This window comes from Oryx dammah, unplaced genomic scaffold, assembly GCF_014754425.2.
Source record: "Oryx dammah isolate SB20612 unplaced genomic scaffold, SCBI_Odam_1.1 HiC_scaffold_26, whole genome shotgun sequence".
In the NCBI taxonomy this organism is placed as follows: Eukaryota; Metazoa; Chordata; class Mammalia; order Artiodactyla; family Bovidae; genus Oryx; species Oryx dammah.
Genome location: NW_024070210.1, coordinates 32,152,401 through 32,170,651, shown reverse-complemented (window position 1 = coordinate 32,170,651; position 18,251 = coordinate 32,152,401). Strand labels below are relative to the sequence as shown.

At 34.3% G+C, this 18,251-nt stretch overlaps 1 protein-coding gene across 5 annotated transcripts in view; it reads left to right on the top strand.

The window, feature by feature from the left end:
* The window catches only part of KIAA0586 (KIAA0586 ortholog), a 140,137-nt gene that overhangs the window by 27,515 nt on the left and 94,371 nt on the right, over positions 1-18,251 (top strand). For all 5 annotated transcript variants that reach the window (XM_040226337.1, XM_040226336.1, XM_040226334.1 and 2 more), the window contains 9 exons: positions 562-694; positions 1,290-1,504; positions 1,927-1,999; positions 3,857-4,099; positions 4,997-5,180; positions 7,393-7,587; positions 9,703-9,890; positions 11,732-11,842; positions 13,020-13,100. In XM_040226337.1, the coding sequence (XP_040082271.1) occupies positions 562-694; positions 1,290-1,504; positions 1,927-1,999; positions 3,857-4,099; positions 4,997-5,180; positions 7,393-7,587; positions 9,703-9,890; positions 11,732-11,842; positions 13,020-13,100 (1,423 nt within the window). The remainder of the gene's footprint in view (positions 1-561; positions 695-1,289; positions 1,505-1,926; positions 2,000-3,856; positions 4,100-4,996; positions 5,181-7,392; positions 7,588-9,702; positions 9,891-11,731; positions 11,843-13,019; positions 13,101-18,251) is intronic.

The following is an 18,251-nucleotide window of genomic DNA, read 5'->3' as shown; positions in this document are numbered from 1 at the left end:
ACGCTTTTTCCACCCTTTTAGTGGCTGTGAGGCTGTCAGTTTTCACAGCTACAGTGATGATGAGGCTGTTGATTTTCAAAGCTACTCAGAGTTGGAGAAAGGCCTCTGGGAATAGAGTAATTTAAAATACCATAGAGCTTGCTGTTCTTGTCATCCATTTTTGTTAAGTAAATGTTCCTACAAGCTTTTGTTTAATTTCCACCATTGTGAAAAAGCTGATTTGACCATTTTTGCTAGTGTTTTGTTTGCTTTTATTCAGGAGTAGATTTTTAGAGATTATTACTCTACCATTCTAGAAGTGCTTCTGCACATTCGTTTCTTCAAAGCAAAACCATTTTCTGCTCTTTTCCTACTATTCTTAAACCAATCTGGTCAGAGTAATTTTGTTTCTTGCAATTTTGTGTTTTGTATGTTTAACCACATAATTGACTGATTCTTTGTGCAATTTTAATAGGACCCATTTAGAATTCATATAACTAAGAATGTATCAAAGATTTATATCATCAAATGTTTACTGAATTTATGGCAGTTTAGAAAACTTTACTTTGAAATCTTTTTCAGCATTGATACTATAGCCACTCAAAGATTTCCTTCCTATGAAGAACTAGGAACAGCTAAAGTGACTGTGCAGAAGTCTGATGATATTCTTCATGAACTTGATCAAAAGAGGAAAGAAACAAATAGCATACTCCAGGTAAAGTGCGAACAAAGTCTTGAAATTAATGATGAGCAAAGGTAAAAATTATGAAGAAATAAAGTTGCCAAGACAAAGCAGGAGGAGGATGAAGACAGAGCACTGAAAGACGTGTCAGCCCAGCTTGTTTCCCTTGCAGAACTTTTCCAAAAGCCCTCTGCAGGTGATTTCTACTTCCTACTTCTTGGCTAAGAGTGAGCTACATGGCCAACTGTCACTCTCAAGCCTCTGTTGGAGAGGAAGGAAGGTGGAAGGGGAATATGAATGGCCCTTGTTTATCCAGTTCACATTGTCTGCCCTGCCTACCCAGAGCCAACTTGCTGTTAATTTGTTAGCTTTCTTCACCAGATAGAGCTTTTATAGGCCACTGAACTACTATGGGCTTCCTAGCCCCATTTCACTGAACATTCACAGTATACATCTAAATGGAAAGAAACCTTAGTTGCCGAGTATTCTTTTATAGCTCTTCAATTTGACAAATTCATTCCTTAGACTGGTATAGTATATGCCCAAAACTATACTGACAGCTCTTATGTGGATTAAAATATGAATATAAGTTTTACATGTTGATATTCTTGCCTTTTTATCTTTTAAGTTGAAAGAATCTCAGATGTCAGGGCTTGCGGATCTTCCACGGAATTCCATTAAGCTTCAAATAACAAATACAAGATCTGTATTGAAAGATGCTGAGAAGATTTTAAGAGGAGTACAAAATAATAAAAAAGTACTTGAAGAAAATCTGGAAGCTATAATTCGTGCCAAGGATGGAGCTGCCATGTATTCATTTATCAATGCTCTATCCAACAACAGGTAGGACAGGATGTTGGCATCCCAAGGTTTTTTTATGAAACTGCCAGTTTACAGGCTCTCTTCATTTTTTTTCTAAGCACTTCCTTTTGCTTTAATGTGTTTTGATGTTTAGAAAAGATTCTTCATTGCCTTTGATAGTGTGGGCTTGTTATAAAATTGGAATTTAGTTATATGCATGCTGCTATTATTTTTCACTGGTGTTAATTTTCCCTTTATTTTTTTTTTTCTCTTTTTGGTACGTATTCACTGGAATCTACATATGTTTGTAGGCATCCTTGAAACATTTGATGAAACTAATAACATTGGCTTTTCCTTTTCAAATGAAGGCTATTGGGCTACACAATAGATTCAAAGTTAGATAGGAGATCTGTTCTTAGAACCTTTAATGTTAATCTAAGAAAATTATTTTTTCTCTTTTGTAGGGAGATATCAGAGAAGATTCGGATCAAAAAGACTGTAGATGACTGGATTAAAACGATTTCTGCAGAAATTCAAGTAGGTATTGAAAAGAATTAAGTGAATTCTTAAGAGATACCATTGACTCCAATTTATAAGTATCATAGCTATTCTCAAAATATTCCTTATAAGTATACTTATAAGTCTTAATTTCACTCTTATCACCCATTGTACTTATTAGTAATAAGGTCCATTTTATTCAGCATGTGCTTTGTCTCATAAATTATATTATGGCTGTTAACTGGAAAATTGTAGACAACTACTAAAATATGAGTGATTTCAAAGAAAATTTAGCAAAAGCATTTGGAAAAGAAAGTAGACATAAAAAGGTATACTTAGGAAGACAGCAGATTTAGAAGCATTGGCTTACCAAAGTAAAAGCATCAAAGTTACTTAAAAGTAGAATACTCCGCAAAAATCTCTAAGGTTAGTGTGTTTAGAGAAGTCGGTTCCAGATGGAAAAATTGGCACTTTCTCACTTCCACACATCTTATGGTGTATCTACAGACATTAGTATTGCAAAAATTCAGGAGAGTTCTTTTTATTAGGTGGTCAGTAATTTAAAGGAAATTTCTCAATATTTTATGTATTTTTAAGCAAAACGAGACAAGTTAACTCATTTTTACCTGGAGGTGCAAAGTGTTTTTTTCCTGACTGTAAGATATGTGTATATGCTTACTCACAGTTGTAGCAGGGTGAAGTGTTAGTTTGGCTTCCGTAGCATTAAACACTAAAATACACTCTTTTGGGGAGGGTGGGGAGGTTGTGTTTGTGTGTGTGTGTGTGTGGTTTTGTTTGTTGTCTCTCTCTCTCTTTTTTTTTTATGGCTACACCATGCAGCTTTTGGGATCTTACTTTCTTGACCAGGGTTTGAATCTGGGCCCTTGACAGTGAAAGCACAGAGTCCTAACCACTGGACTACCAGGGAGCGGTCCAAAATACATTTTTTTTTTTTTTACTTTATTTTACTTTACAATACTGTATTGGTTTTGCCATATATTGACATGAATCCACCACGGGTGTATACCAGCTCCCAATCCTGAATCCCCCTCCCACCTCCCACCCCATATCATCTCTCTGGATCATCTTTTTTTTTTGAACACTGTTGTTTTAAGAATATGTATCTCCAATACATAAAGAGTTTATATTAGCTGCTATGTGATGCACCAGAGGAAAAATTGACCTATGGGTCAAAAGACTTGGAGTTCACGTATGGTTCTTCAGATGACTAGCAATATATGTAACTCTAACAGTAGATTTCATGCAAAATATGCTTCTTTAAACCTTCAAGTAACTTCTAATTTATAAATATCTCAGAGCTTTCTTACAAAATTTTTACTTTTTGAAAACTTATTTTTTAATTTAATTTTTGAAGTTACTATATTCATATGGTTTAAATATCAAAAAGTATAAAAACCTCTATGATGAAAAATTGCCCTCTTATCCCTGAAGATCATCTCCTGTTTCTCATTCCTCTGCTCCATAAAATACTAGTCTTTTAAATTTTTTGTTTATTCTAAAAAGAATTTTTATTCATATGTGAACCAATATCATTTATTTATAAAGCTTTTAAAACTGCTAAATCATATTTCTATAACAGTAGGAAAAAATGGGCTTCCATGATGCCTCAGTGGTTAAGAATCTGCCTGCTAGTGCTGGGGACATAGGAGTCATGGGTTTGATCCCTGGGTCAGGAAGGTCCCCTGGAGAAGGAAATGCCAACCTACTCTAGTATTCTTGCCTGGGAAATACCATGACAGAGGAGCCTGGTGGGCTACAGTCCATGGGGTCGCTAAAGAGTCAGACACAACTTAGCAACTAAACAACAACAACTTTGGATGTGAAGTGTTACTACTTGGATAGATTTTAAGTAATTTTAGTTTTGGTTATATTAAGGATGAACTGACAAGAAAAGATTATGAACAAAAGAGATTTGATCAGAAGAATGAAAGGAACAAGAGAGCTCACAACATGAATAAATATATTAAAACCAACACACAAGATAAAACTGTAAACAACTCTGTAATTCCAAGAAAACATTCTCAAAAACAAAAAGAGGATCAGCTTCGAAATCCATCTATAAGGAGCATGCCTGCTTCGAGCATGCCTGCTTCAAGCTTGCAGAAAGAGAGAAGAGAAGTAAGATCCTAATCTGGTTTTGTGATGTAAATGTTGCATAATTATTAAAGATATAAGTAATGAAATGACTGTGAAAATGTTTTAAAAATATGAATGGCTATACAAATGAAAACCGTCTTTACTGATATTTAGAGTTTTTGATATCTGTAATTTAGAAATTATTGCACAAAGTACACCATTCTTTCCTTTTGAGTTGACATAGTATTTCAGTTATACTGGATTTATTTAGAAATCATCGTCCAAAAATTAGATTTTTTTAGTTCATGGTATTCAGAATTGTATATGTGTGTGTATTTTTGTTTGGTTATTTTTCAGTTTAATAAATGTCTGTTCAGTGCCCAATGATTGCATGGCAAGGTACTAGACACTATGGAGGGAATTTTTTGGCTGCTCTGAGTAGTAACTTTGTTAATGCCAAACATGGATTGTTGGGGAGATTAATAAAGCATCTAATTAATTCAGTGCTTGGTGCTCAGCAGATATTCAATAAATGCTGCTTTTCTGTGGCATTTAGATTATGATTGAAGGTGGGATCAGAAATGTAGAAAATTATTTAAAGACTTGGTTTGTGTCATTTTACTGTACTTGAAAGTTACCACTTTCAGATGTAAAATGTGTTTAAACTTTCTTTTTGGTACTGAAAATATGCTTAGTAGTGTAAGAATCTTCATGTTTCTTGGGTAAATGATTTTTATCTTTAATTTTCATGCTTTTGAAAACTTTAAAACTGCAATTTGGAAATTGTCTCCAGAATTTAAGAGCTATTTAATATAGAGGATTTTCCTGATCTGATCATTCTTAATATAGTACTTAAGCTGGCAAAAGGAGGTTTTAGAAAAATGAGACAAGTGTTTGATGACTATTTTGCTGATGAGTTGAATACCTTTGTGTACTTAGGGATTTTTGAAAGCAACCACAGTGGTGCAAGACAAGGATTATATGTTACAAATCTATGGAAAACCAGTTTATCAGGGTCACCGCAGCACTCTTAAAAAAGGACCATATCTCAGATTTAATTCTCCTAAGTCTCCATCTCCTAAGTCCAGACCACAGAGACCAAAAGTAATAGAACGAGTTAAAGGTATGAAACCTCATTTTTTGTGGTTATCAGTTTAATATATAAAGTTTAATTTTTGCTATTTATTTATTAATACATTCAAATTATATCATGCTTAGGGATGGAAATATTTCCTTCCAGGAGAGTAGGAAAAAACAGACCAGACTCAAAATATTGGGGGGAAAAGTAGTATTAGATGGTATCTTCAGATAAACATGATAAAATTTATGAGATGATGACTCTTAAGCAATTTAAATTATAATAATAGGGAATGTAGACTGTTCTTGCAGATCTTAGTCTATCATGTTCTTTATGGACAGAAAGATGAGCATAAAAGTGCTTATGGGCACTTTTAAAGTTTGGTTTGTTCTCAAAGAACCTTAAGTAGCAGAAGTGAAAAATTCTTTATCATGTTTATATACAAGTAAAAATATCTTTATTTATCACTATATGTTTTGATTCACGCATACCATTTCACTAGCATATTTAAATATAACTTTTAGTTAAGTATTGAGTCTGTTGACTTTGGTTACAGTTTGAAGTTTCTCAGCTTGTGCTTTAGCAGTCTGTAAGCTACTTTGATAATATGCCGTAACTCGTGGATCCCAGTTCATTTTCCTTTCTGATCCTGTCTTGTGAGTTGGTGGTTGCTTTATTTTTCCTTTCCTTTACAAAAGTTAATTGATCATATAGGGTGTCAGTTTATCTAGAAATCTTATAGATTTTATTTTAGTAGGCTTTTTGGATGATGTTTACACTAATGTTTCCTTGATTTATTAAAGCTTGCTGTTAACTTACATTTGGGATTTGGAAACTTTTGCAAAAAATGACCCAAGGTTTTAAAATGCTTTCAAATCCAAAAATCACTGTATGAATTAACTCTTAATGATAAAGTGATTGAGAACCTATGGATACAGCCTCCTCTTTGGGCCCTGGTACCTGTTATTTCCCCTGCCTGGAGAGCTTTTCCCATAGACCCTTGCATGGCTCAATCTTGAGTTCTTTCAATCTCTGTTCTTAGCTGTTAGCTCCTCAGAGAGGTCTATGTTGACCATCTCATCCAAAATATCATCACCTAACCCTCTCTATTCCCTTCCTCTGCATATTGCTCTTCATAGCAGTTTTCACTATCTGATGTTTTATTTTTATCAATTTTTTTCCTTAAGTTATAAGCTACATGAGTACAGTTTGTTTTATTCAGTACTTGTATTCCCTTTGTCTGGAATGATGGCAAACACATTTTAAATGCTGAGAGAATATATTTTAAATAAACTTGTAAGAAAAATATTCAGTTGAAAGAATGAATACTCGAGAAGGCGATAAAAAAATTTTAGATGTAGTACTAAAATTTTTCTTCCTGGTATCATAAAACTATTTACAAGTCCAGATTTATAAAACTACTCATATATTAAAACTAAAAATGTAGTAATGTCAGGTATTAATTTAATTTAGAAAAGATTTTAGTTTCTTTTCCTTTACACTTTTACTTGACTTTTGCAAGGTTTTAATAAGTATAGAATTTGATTATCTTTACATTATTTCCAAGGATAAAGTCTGGTTATTCAGAATGAGAGGATGAAAAAATTTTTCAATTCCAAAAATGATCTTTAACTTTTTTACACCTGTTCGAAAAAATGTGAGTTAAGTAAACATGCTGAATATTCTTTCAAATCTTAACATTTTTTCGTAGTCATTATATCATTTCTTTGTTTTTTCTTTTTTTTAACTTTTGTCTTTATTTTTTGGTTGCACTATGCAGCATGTGGGATCTTAGTTCCCTGACCAGAGATTGAACCCAGGTTCCCTGAATTGGAAGCACAGAGTCTTAATAGGCAATTCCCGTAGTCATTGTATCTTTTCTATCATATTATTTGCACAAGTTGTTGCATCTATTCAGAGATTGAAAAACCACAACCTGCAGGCTACATGCCTGTTTTTATACATAAAGCTCTGTTGGAACATAGGTACACATTCATTTACGTATTTGTCTATGAGTGCTTTCATGCTACAGTAGAATTGAGATGTTGTCACTGAGACCACTTGGGCCATGAGGCTAAAATATATCCTATCTGGCCACTTAATAAAAAGTTTGTCACTCCTTGATTTATATGTTACTTGTATTTTGGGGTCCTGTAACCTTGTTACATAGAGTGAGATCTTTCTGTGGAGAAGAGTTGCTATATTTGCAGATGTTCAAACAATATTTTAAAATATCTGCCATTGATGATGATTATAGGCACTAAAGTAAAGTCTATAAGAACACAAACAGATTTTTCTGCCACGAAACCTACAAAGGTGGAGTCTAAGTTGCAACATTCTATTACTGCACTGTCTCCTGGTGATCAGCAGTATTTGTTCAGCCCAAGCCGGGAAATGCCTACTTTTTCAGGTACACTGGAAGGTCATCTGATTCCTATGGCAGTTCTTTTAGGTAAGACCCAACAAAATATATGGCATAATTTAAAAATTCTATTCGGCAATAACATAACTTACAAAATGGTATTGACACAGTAGTCATGTACTTTTCCTTTATGTGTTGCTTATATTTGGGAATAGGGCTTCAGGATATGTTTTACTTTGTCTAGCAGCAGTGTCTGAAATGATGTTATATTTTCACTCACAGGAAACAATCTTACATTATTTTATAGTATATTGCTGTAGATGAAATTAAAATAATGTTTAAACATGTCATGAAAGTAGTGAAAGTTGCTCAGTTGTGTCCAGCTCTTTGCAACTCCATGGTCTATACAGTCCATGGAATTCTCCAGGCCAGAATACAATTGGAGTGGGTAGCCGCTCCCTTCTCCAGGGGACTCTTCCCAACCCAGGGATCAAACCCAGGTCTCCCGCATTGCAGGCGGATTCTTTATCAGCTCAGCCACCAGGGAAGCCCAAGATTACTGGAGTGGGTAGCCTATCCCTTCTCCAGTGGATCTTCCTGACCCAGAAATGGAACCGGGGTCTCCTGCATTACAGGCAGATTCTTTACCAGCCGAGCTACCAGGGAAGCTAGACATGTCATAAACATTCATAATAATTAAAGAATTTAAGGATTTTGATTGGTTTAATATCATCGTACCTTAGGAGAAATACTTTGAATTACCTTTTATGTACTTTTGGACTAAGCTATGATAAGTAAAAATTTTGTAGCTGTGTGTTCTAAGCTAAGAGTTTGTTACTAACTTATTTGAGTTCTCTCAGACCCATCATTGTAAAAGTTGAACAAATAATTTTTGATAATACCCTAGCTCTTCAAATGGAGAAGGCAATGGCAACCCACTCCAGTACTCTTGCCTGGGAAATCCCATGGATGGAGGAGCCTGATGGGCTGCAGTCCATGGGGTCACTAAGAGTCAGACATGACTGAGCAATTTCACTTTCATTTTTCACTTTCATGCATTGGACAAGAAAATGGCAAGCCACTCCAGTGTTCTTGCCTGGAGAATCCCCGGGACGGGGGAGCCTGGTGGGCTGCCATCTATGGGGTCGGACAGAGCCGGACATGACTGAAGCAACTTAGCAGCACCAGCAGCAGCTCTTCAAATCTAGTTAGCTATTTTTCCTTTTAATGTCATTGCAATTCTTAATTTTGATGAATTATTGTGAATATTTGTATATATATAATATGAATATTTTCCACCACGAGAGAATTTTTTATTTTTGATATTATGGGTTAATGACATATCAACTTGGTAGCAGTCTGTTCAACCATGTCTTCTACTAAAATAATAAGCAATACTTATAAAGTCCTTACTGTGTACCAGGTATAGATCTAAGTACTTTGTATAAATTAGCTTATTTAATCCATCCTATAAAACACATGGTAATGTACCAGTTTTATAAATGAAGGAACTAGGGCACAGAAGAGTTTACTGATTTCTCAGGCCACATAGTTAGAGTGGAGTAGATAGATTAGTTATATTCAGACCCAGGCCATGTGATTTTTAGAGTCTGTGCTTTTAGTGAGAGCACTGCTCCCTCTTTACTTTGAAATATAGGAAACAAATGGAAATTTTGAAGTGAAAGGTAACAAAAATTTTGATTGGCTATGATAGTTACCAAATAGTAGGCCTACATGATATTTATTGGTAGACACTAGCATTTTGTTGTTGGTTTTATTTCTGTCCATTTTTGCTCTATGAAAATTTGAGAATAAAAATAATGCAACATAATGCAGTATATTTCAGTCTTGCCTTTGCCTCTTACACACTATTATGACCTTCAGCAAATTATGTTTCTAAATTTCTGTTTCCTCAGCTGTAAAGTGTGGATAATATTAATACTTCATAGGCTTATTTAATTTAGATGGTGGATGTGAAGTGTTTAGTACATATGAGTGCCTAGTAAATGTTGGTCACTGGGGAAGGGCTGACATGGTGAGGATCATGACGATAGTGATGATAGAGGGAAAGATGATTGCAGAGGGAAAGGAAAGGCAGTGCTTTCCTTTCATGTGAGAATTTAACCATAAAGATCTAGGTTATATATTAGAATTTTCTCTTTATTTCTGAAATGGTTGACTCCTTTTCTCCCCTGAATTTTTCAGGACAAACCCAAAGTAATAGTGATTCCATGCCACCTGCTGGGGTAATTGTAAATAAGCCACACCCTGTAACAGTGACAACTTCAATTCCACCATCATCTCGAAAGATAGAACCTGGAGTAAAGAAACCTAACATAGCAGTTGTAGAAATGAAGTCAGAAAAAAGGGATCCTCCTCAGCTTTCTGTACAGGTATGCAGTGTGTATGACCAGAAAAGTTTAAGAAATAAAACCTTTGGCATAACTTCAATACTTAAAATCTGTTGTATTGCTTCATGAAGACTTTGCTTTCCTGATGGATCTTTCATTCTTTAAAACTATGATATTTATATGATATCACTATCCTTGTTCTGCATGGTTTAAGCTACCTTTTCTAAGCCAGTGACTCATATCCTGGTGACCTGATGATATTCCAAAGGGAATAATTGAACAGTATGTTATAATTAATTTTTTAAAAGGCTTACAGTGTTTATATAATTAAACTTTAACCTTTACACAAACATATATGAGGACTTGGATGAATGGGGACAGAACTTGTATGTGAATTTAAATATTCAGGTTGTCAATTCTTCCTAAGTTAATGTATGATTTAAATGAAATTGTATTTAAAAAATAAAAGCCATTACTTTTTTTTTAAACTTGAACTTTAGGATCATTTTGATATTTGAAAGAACAAAGAGTTTAGTGTTTTGATACTGGTCCCATTTAAGAAATATTCTTAGTTTTTAAAAAGAATGTAGTATGTAATACTTCATTAGTCAATGAGAAATAGGATTCTCTTAAAAGAAATGACGTATGTTATAATTGGTTAGCAGTGTAGAAATGGATCAGTTTTAGACTCTAAATTTTTACTGTATGTATCAAATGAGATCCAAATAGGCAATAGGCTAAAGTATAGCTACAAAATATAAAAACAAGAATTAGAAGATAACTACATGCGGTGCTTATCAAAACTGAAGCTAAGTCTGGATATGAGAGGAGGAAACTTAGATATAATAGAAAGCAGACTTGATTCTATAAAATTTAAAACTTATATATGTAAAAAACTTCTAAATAAAAATGGAAGTGACATACAGTGAGAACATATGAAAGGAATATGATAGGTTTATTTTTAAATATAAAAACCTCCATAAATTAGTAAGAAAACATAAGAGGAAATTCATATTCAAAACATGTAAGACTCTAGAGGAAACAGAGTTTATAAGATATCAAATTGAATAATTTAAATCTTGCTAGTTACCATGGTAGTGCAAATTAAGATAACAATAATATATCTCCATTTAAAAACTGTTCTTTCTGAAATACTTCTGTTATCTAATTTCAGTGAAACTTGGGTGACTGATTATGGTTTTGATGATGGAAAGAGATCTCTTTTGGATTGCATTTCAGTAGTAATTACCAAGAATCTTAAATAATTATGCTTTTTGGCTCAAGAAGTTACTCTTATGTCTGACTGTATATCATAATGAAATAATTCAAAGTCAGGGAATAAAACCCTTACATATATATGAAATTTTTTGGAGTGATATATTTCTGTCTATCAAATAGTGAGTATATAAGGAATATCCTGAATGTTTACCAACAGGAAATGATAAAATAATAAAGGCATATGTACAATCATTTAAAATATAATTATGAAGTCTATATGGTAGTATAGTAAGGCATTTATGACCTGATTACAATGGAAAATCTGGAATGAAACAGTTTTAGATTTTAGCTATGGATACGCAGGGACAGGGGAGCCTGGTGGGCTGCCGTCTATGGGATCGCACAGAGTCGGACACAACTGAAGCGACTTAGCAGCAGCAGCGGATAATAAAAAGATAAGGGGGATAGTAAAAATGAAGTTGTCTTAAGTAGGATTCTTTGTGTTTCCCTTTTATTTTCCAGTTTTTGTAAAATATGCTTTCATAATTTAAATTTGTTATCCATTGACTTTGCAATAAAAAATTAAATATGTTATTGATACATAGATTCACAGATATTTGAGTCAAAGTGCTGAACTGAAAGCTGGATGTTGTGTTCTGTTTTAGGTATTACCCAATGTAGACATTGACAGCATCTCTAATGGTAGTGCTGAGGTCGGTCTGTCTCCTTCTAGTCCCAAAGAAGCATCTTCTCCTCCTTTGAGAACCTGGATACAGGTATTACTTAGGAATGTATCATATATCTTTGAACAATCTGATTATAGACTTTAACTGATATTCTGTGCAAAGTCTCCCATTATAATAGATTTTAATTATTTAGGTTTTAAGGAAAAGATTCAAAACAAATTTGAAATTGCTTATGAACTTGAAAAAAAGAGTTCAAGACCTTTACATTTATCAACATTTTGAAAGTGATCATCCTTAGTGTAACTTTTTGGCAACTTCAGCTGTAAGACTCATGTGTGAGGAATTAATTTCTGTCTCTTTGGAGAAGACTCTTGATTTAAATGGGAATTATAGTTTTCCTGAATGTGAATTTTATAATGACAATTGGAATTCATGTTTTGGGATGTTGCTTTGTCATCAAACTATTGACATGATGCAAAAATGTGCATCTCTTTCTAAATAGTTATTCGCTGCTTGTGACTGAATGACAGAATTAAGACTAGCACTGGAACTTTTCCTTGGGTTTCATCTGTTCTAAGCAAATTTAGTCACTGAGCATATCGTTTTAAGGAGAGGAAGAACATCAATTTTTCACAATCAAAAGTAGTGAAAATAGAATGACCCCAAATGCCATTTGTGCCTAATTTAATTTTTCATCAGCATTTTTTAACTAGAAGTTTATTAGAACGTATATAATTTCAAATAATAATTTTTTAGACTATTAGTCATTGTGCTCTAAGGAATTGTCTATCGTGGTTTTTGATAACTAGGTTATATATTGTGAGGCCTGGAGGCTAAATTTGTAAAATAATTGTTTTCTTTATTTTTTTTATAAATTATTTGATTCTTTGTCTTTTTGTGAGTTTGTATATATGTAAACTTATATATCCATATAAACATTTTTCTTTAGGAGAAAAATCGCAATAATTAACTTGATCAGTTGACTTAAGTTGGTTTGTTGATGGAGTCCTTGATAGAAAAACTGATACCTAATTTTTTTTTTTTCATACCTAATTTTTTTTTTTTGATACCTAATTTTTTATAGCTGTTGAAATGATAACTTAATGGCTTAAAGGCTGGCTTGGATTTCATTTACTAATTACATCATTTCTGAGCAGGATATCAACATAAAAAATAGAGGCATGTAATTATAAGCTTATGCTGTGGGTGGTATTACGGTAAATTAGGTATAATTTGCAACAAAAACTTTCTGAAAATGCTTTCTTAGGCTCCAGAATTTACGAAGGCAGATGAAGAAGAGATGGAGTTTCCAGGAATGAACTTTGATGAAGTAATTGATATTGTACAGGTAACAAAGCTTAGCAGTCCTGTGAATTTATTTTTCTAGTATTTTTTTCATGTGACTTGATTATCTTATTTTTTTTTAACTTTTTTTTTTTTTTTTTTTTGCTGTACCATGCAACATATGAACTGCCAGGGGATTCCCCTGAGACCTTTTTTTTTTAGTGCAGTTTTGGTTCACAGCAAAATTGAGAGAGATGTACAGAAATTATCTGTATGTTCCCTACATCCACACATGCAAAGCTTCCCCCATTATCAATATATCCTAACAATTATAATTTGTTAAAGTTGATGTATCTACACTGACACATCATATTCAAAGTATGTAGGTGACCTTATGTTGTACAGTCTATGGATTTGGAAAAATATATTCATCATTATACTGTTACACAGAGTATTTTCTCTGCCCCCAGGTCCTCTGTGTTCTATTTATCCTTTCCCTTACCCACCCCTGTGCCTAGCAACCATTGATATTCTTCCTGTCTTTATACTTTTGTCTTTTCCAGAATGTCATATACTTGGAATCATATAGTATGTAGCTTTCTCAGATTGGCTTCTTTCTCTCAGTAATATTTACTTACTCCATATCTTTTCATGGCTTGAAAACTCATTTCTTTTTAGTACTGAGTAATATTCCATTGTTTAAATGGATCACAGTTTATCCATTCACCTACTAAAGGACATTTTGGTTGTTTACAAGTTTTGGCAATTATGAATAAAGCTGCCATAAGTATCTGTGACATAAGTTTTTAACTCCTTTGGGTAGTTATCAAGGAGCACAATTGCTGGCTTATATGGTAAAAGTATCTTTGCATTTGTGAGAAACCACTAAACTGTCTTGTCATCCTTGCTGTACCATTTTGCATTCTCATCAACAATGAATGATAGTTCCTGCTTTTTCATATCCTTACCAGCATATGGTATTGTCAGTATTCCAGATTTTGTCTATTCTAACAGGTGTGTAATGCTATATTATTGTGTTTTAATTTGCATTTCCCTGATGGCACATGATGTGGAGCATCTTTTCAAATGCTTGTTTGCCATCTGTACCTCTTCAGTGAGCTGTCCGAAGGTCTTTGGCCCAATTTAAAGTTTGGGTTGTTCTCTTATTATTGAGTTTTAAGAGTTTTTTGGTGTATTTTGGTTAACAGTGTGTCTTTTGCAAATATTTTCTCCTAGTCTGTAGCTTATTTTCTAATTCTCTTGACATTCTTTTCAACAGAGCAAAAATTTTTAATTTGAATGAAGTCCAGCTTATCAGTTAGTTTTTTCATGGGTTGTCCCTTTGGTCTTATATCTAAAAAGTCACCTGATGCAAAGAGCTGACTCATTTGAAAAGACCCTGATGCTGGGAAAGATTGAAGGCAGGAGGCGAAGGGGACGACAGAGGATGAGATGGTTAGATGGCATCACCAACATGAGTTTGGGTAAACTCTGGGAGTTGGTGATGGACAGGGAGGCCTGGTGTGCTGTGGTTCATGGGGTCACAAAGAGTCGGACATGACTGAGTGACTGAACTGAACTAAAAAGTCATTGCCATACCCACAGTCATCTAGGTTTTCTCCTGTGTTATCTCTAGTTTTATAGTTTTGCATTTTAATTTTAGGCCTATAATCCATTCCGAGTTAATTTTTGTGAAGGGTGTAAGCTCTGTGTCTAAATTTATTTTTTTGCCTGTGAATGTCCAGTTGTTCCAGCGCCATTTGTTGAAATGACTATCTTTGCTCCATTGTATTGCCTTTACTCCTTTGCCATAGAGTAGTTGACTATATTTATGTGGATCTATTTCTGGGTCCTTTATCCTGTTCCATTGATTTGTCTGCTGTTTTGCCAGATAAAACAACTGCCTTGATTATTGTTGCTTTATAGTAAGTCTTGAAGTTGGGTGTTGTCAGTCCTCCAACTTTATTCTTCACCTTCAATATCATATTAGCTATTCAGGGTCTATTGCTTCTCCATATAACTCTTAGAGTAAGTTTGTTGATATCTCCAAAATAACTTGTTGAGATTTTTCTTGGAATTACATTGACTCTATAGATCAGTTTGGGTAGAACTGACATCTTAATGTTATTTAGTCTTCCTCTCCATGAACATGAAATATTTCTCAACTTATTTAGTTTTTTATTTCATTCATTTGAATTATATAGTTTTCCTCATAGATCTTGTACAGGTTTTGTAGGTTTTATACCTAAGTATTTCATTTTAAGGGAGCATGCTAATGTAAATGGTATTGCGTTTTTAATGTCAAATTCTACTTGTTCATTGTTGATATATAGGAAAGTGATAGACTTGTGTATGTTAACCTTGATTCCTACAACGTTGCCATAATTGCTATTTAAAAACAGGAGTCTTTTGTTGTTTCTTTTTAGATTTTCTACATATATAATCATGTCATCTGCAAATAAAGGTAGTTTTATTTCTTCCCAATCTGTATACCTTTAATTTACTTTTCTTGTCAGATTACATTAGCAGGGACTTCTTAGTGCAGTGTTGAAAAGGAGTTGTGAGAGGTAATGACACTCTTGCCTTTTTTCTGATGGTTGAGTATCTTTTGACCATCAGTATTATATTATAGTACTTTGAGAAGCTTCCTTTTACTTTGCAGTTAAATATATTTAAAAATTTTAAGGTTGTTTTTCTATAGTACAGTGTTTATGCTTTGTTGCTCGGTCGTGTCCGACTCTTTGAGACCCCCATGAACTGAAGCCCACCAGGCTCCTCTGTCCATGGAATTTTCCCGGCAAGAATACTGGAGTGGGTTGCCATTTCCTCTTCCAGGGAATCTTTCTGACCCAGGGATCAAACCTGCATCTCTTGTGTCTCCTGCATTGCAGGCAGATTCTTTACCTGCTGAGCCATCAGGAAAGTTTTATCACCTAGCTGCCTCCATGGAACTTGATTGTTAGCTGTTTCCCACCTGCATCTCATCTCTCTTGCTTCCTACTTCCTTTTTCTTTTTTATTCCCTTTGGTTTGCTTCTCTCCAGTCTGTTCCTTCTTCTATTACATTTGTCTGTTTTAATTTCTGGATCATTGACAAAGTTACTGCTTAGTTCATATTGAGGAAAAATGTTTGGAGGGGTCTGAAATCCAGGAGAAGAGCCCATATAGCAGGAAGAGTTATAGAAATGATAGAAATGGTTAAATAGAAAGAGAAAAATTAGGAGGAAGTAAACTATTAGATTGGTACAAAACTAATTGTGGTTTTGCATTGTTAAACTTTGCCACTTGATATTGAAATATATTCTTAAATGTGGTTATATTATACATCATTTTAATGCACATTTCTTGCTTTATGTTTTTTGCTAATGAATTATTACTTGCTCTTTATATGTATTTTAGACTATTGAAATGATGTTAGACAAAAAGCAAATTCGAGTGATTTTCTTATTCAAGTTCAAAATTGCTTATGAAGCAGAGGAGACAACTCACAACATCAGCAATGCATTTGGCCCCTGCTGATGAACTCTGGGAGTTGGTGATGGACAGGGAGGCCTGATGTGCTGCATTTCATGGGGTCGCAAAGAGTTGGACATGACTGAGTGACTGAACTGAACTGAACTGAATGAATGGTAATGAATGTAAAGTGCAGTGGAACTGCTAATGAATATAAAGGGCAGTGGCAGTTCAAGAAGTTTTGTAAAAGAGATGAGAGCCTTGAAGAGAAGGAGTGTAGTGGGCAGCCAATGGAAGTTGACAACTAATTGAGAGCAACCATCAAAGCTGACCCTCTTACAACTACATGAGAAGTTGCCCAAGAACTCAATGCTGACCATTCTGTGGTCATTTGGCATTTGAAGCAAATTGGAAAGGTGAAAAAGCTTGATAAGTGGTTGTTTCGTGAGCTGCCTACAAAGGAAAAAAATTCATCTTTTTTAAGTGTTACCTTCTCTTTTTCTACGCAACAGTGAACTGTTTATTGATCAGATTGTGATGTATGATAAAAATTGGATTTTATACCACCAGCAACAACCGTCTCAGTGGTTAGCCTGAGAAGAAGTTCCAAAGCACTTTGCAAAGCCTAACTTGCACCAAAAAAAGTGTAATGGTCACTGTTGGGTGATCTGCTGCTGGTCTGATCCATTCTAGCTCTCTGAATCCTGGCAAAACCAGTGCGTCTGAGAAGTATCCTCAGCAAATTGATGAGAATACACCAAAAACTGCAATGCCTGCAACCAGCATTAGTCAACAGAAAGGGTCCAGTTCTTCTCCACAACAACACCTGACCACACATCACACAACAAGTGCTTCAAAAATTGAATGAATTGGCCTATGAAGTTTTGCCTCATCTGCTGTATTCACCTGACCTCTCCTTAACCAACAACTACTTCTTCAAGCATCTAGACAACTTTTTGCAGGAAAATGCTTCTACAACCAGCAGGAAGCAGAAAATGCTTTCCAAGAGTTTTTTGAATATGCTAGAGAAATAAACCAACTTATTGGCAAAAATATATTGATTGTCAGGGTTTCTATTTTGATTAGTAAAGATGTGTTTGAGCCTAATTAGAATGAGGTAAAATTCAGGCCCTGAAACCACAATTACTTTTTGCACCAACCTATATAAAGGATGGGAGAAAAGATCACAGAACATAGCGACTGCTTGAACAATGACGTGTCAGTAGACTTTCAAGAAGACATTTGTTCGTGTTTCTTGGACTTTGAGAACTAAGACTAGCTTTGTTGATCATAAAATAAAACCTTATTTTAAATATTAAGAGAGATGTAATATATTTATGTTACTTGCTCACTGGTATGTTTTCTCTTGTGAGCTCCACATGAATGTCTTGAAGGCAAGAATATTATTTATCTTTATGTTCCTAATATGTATAAGTGACATTAGACAGCTGTTCAATGTACAAGTGAAAGAAACATTATAGAAATAGCAAAGAATTTGGACTTCAAAGAGGAGTGTGTCTCCCTTCGCTCTGCCACTTTAATAGCTGTGGACTTCATTTTTCAATAGGAGAATATTATTGAGTTACACTTTTTAAAGATCCTTAACTTTTTTTGAGATACACACTGGATTATTTACAGATAAAATGATATGATATCTGTGATTTACTTCAAAATGATACGTGAAGGAGAAAGTGGATGCGGGAAGTATAGATGACATAGAGCTGGTCATGAGTTGGTAATTTTAAAGTGGGGGAACAGGTAGG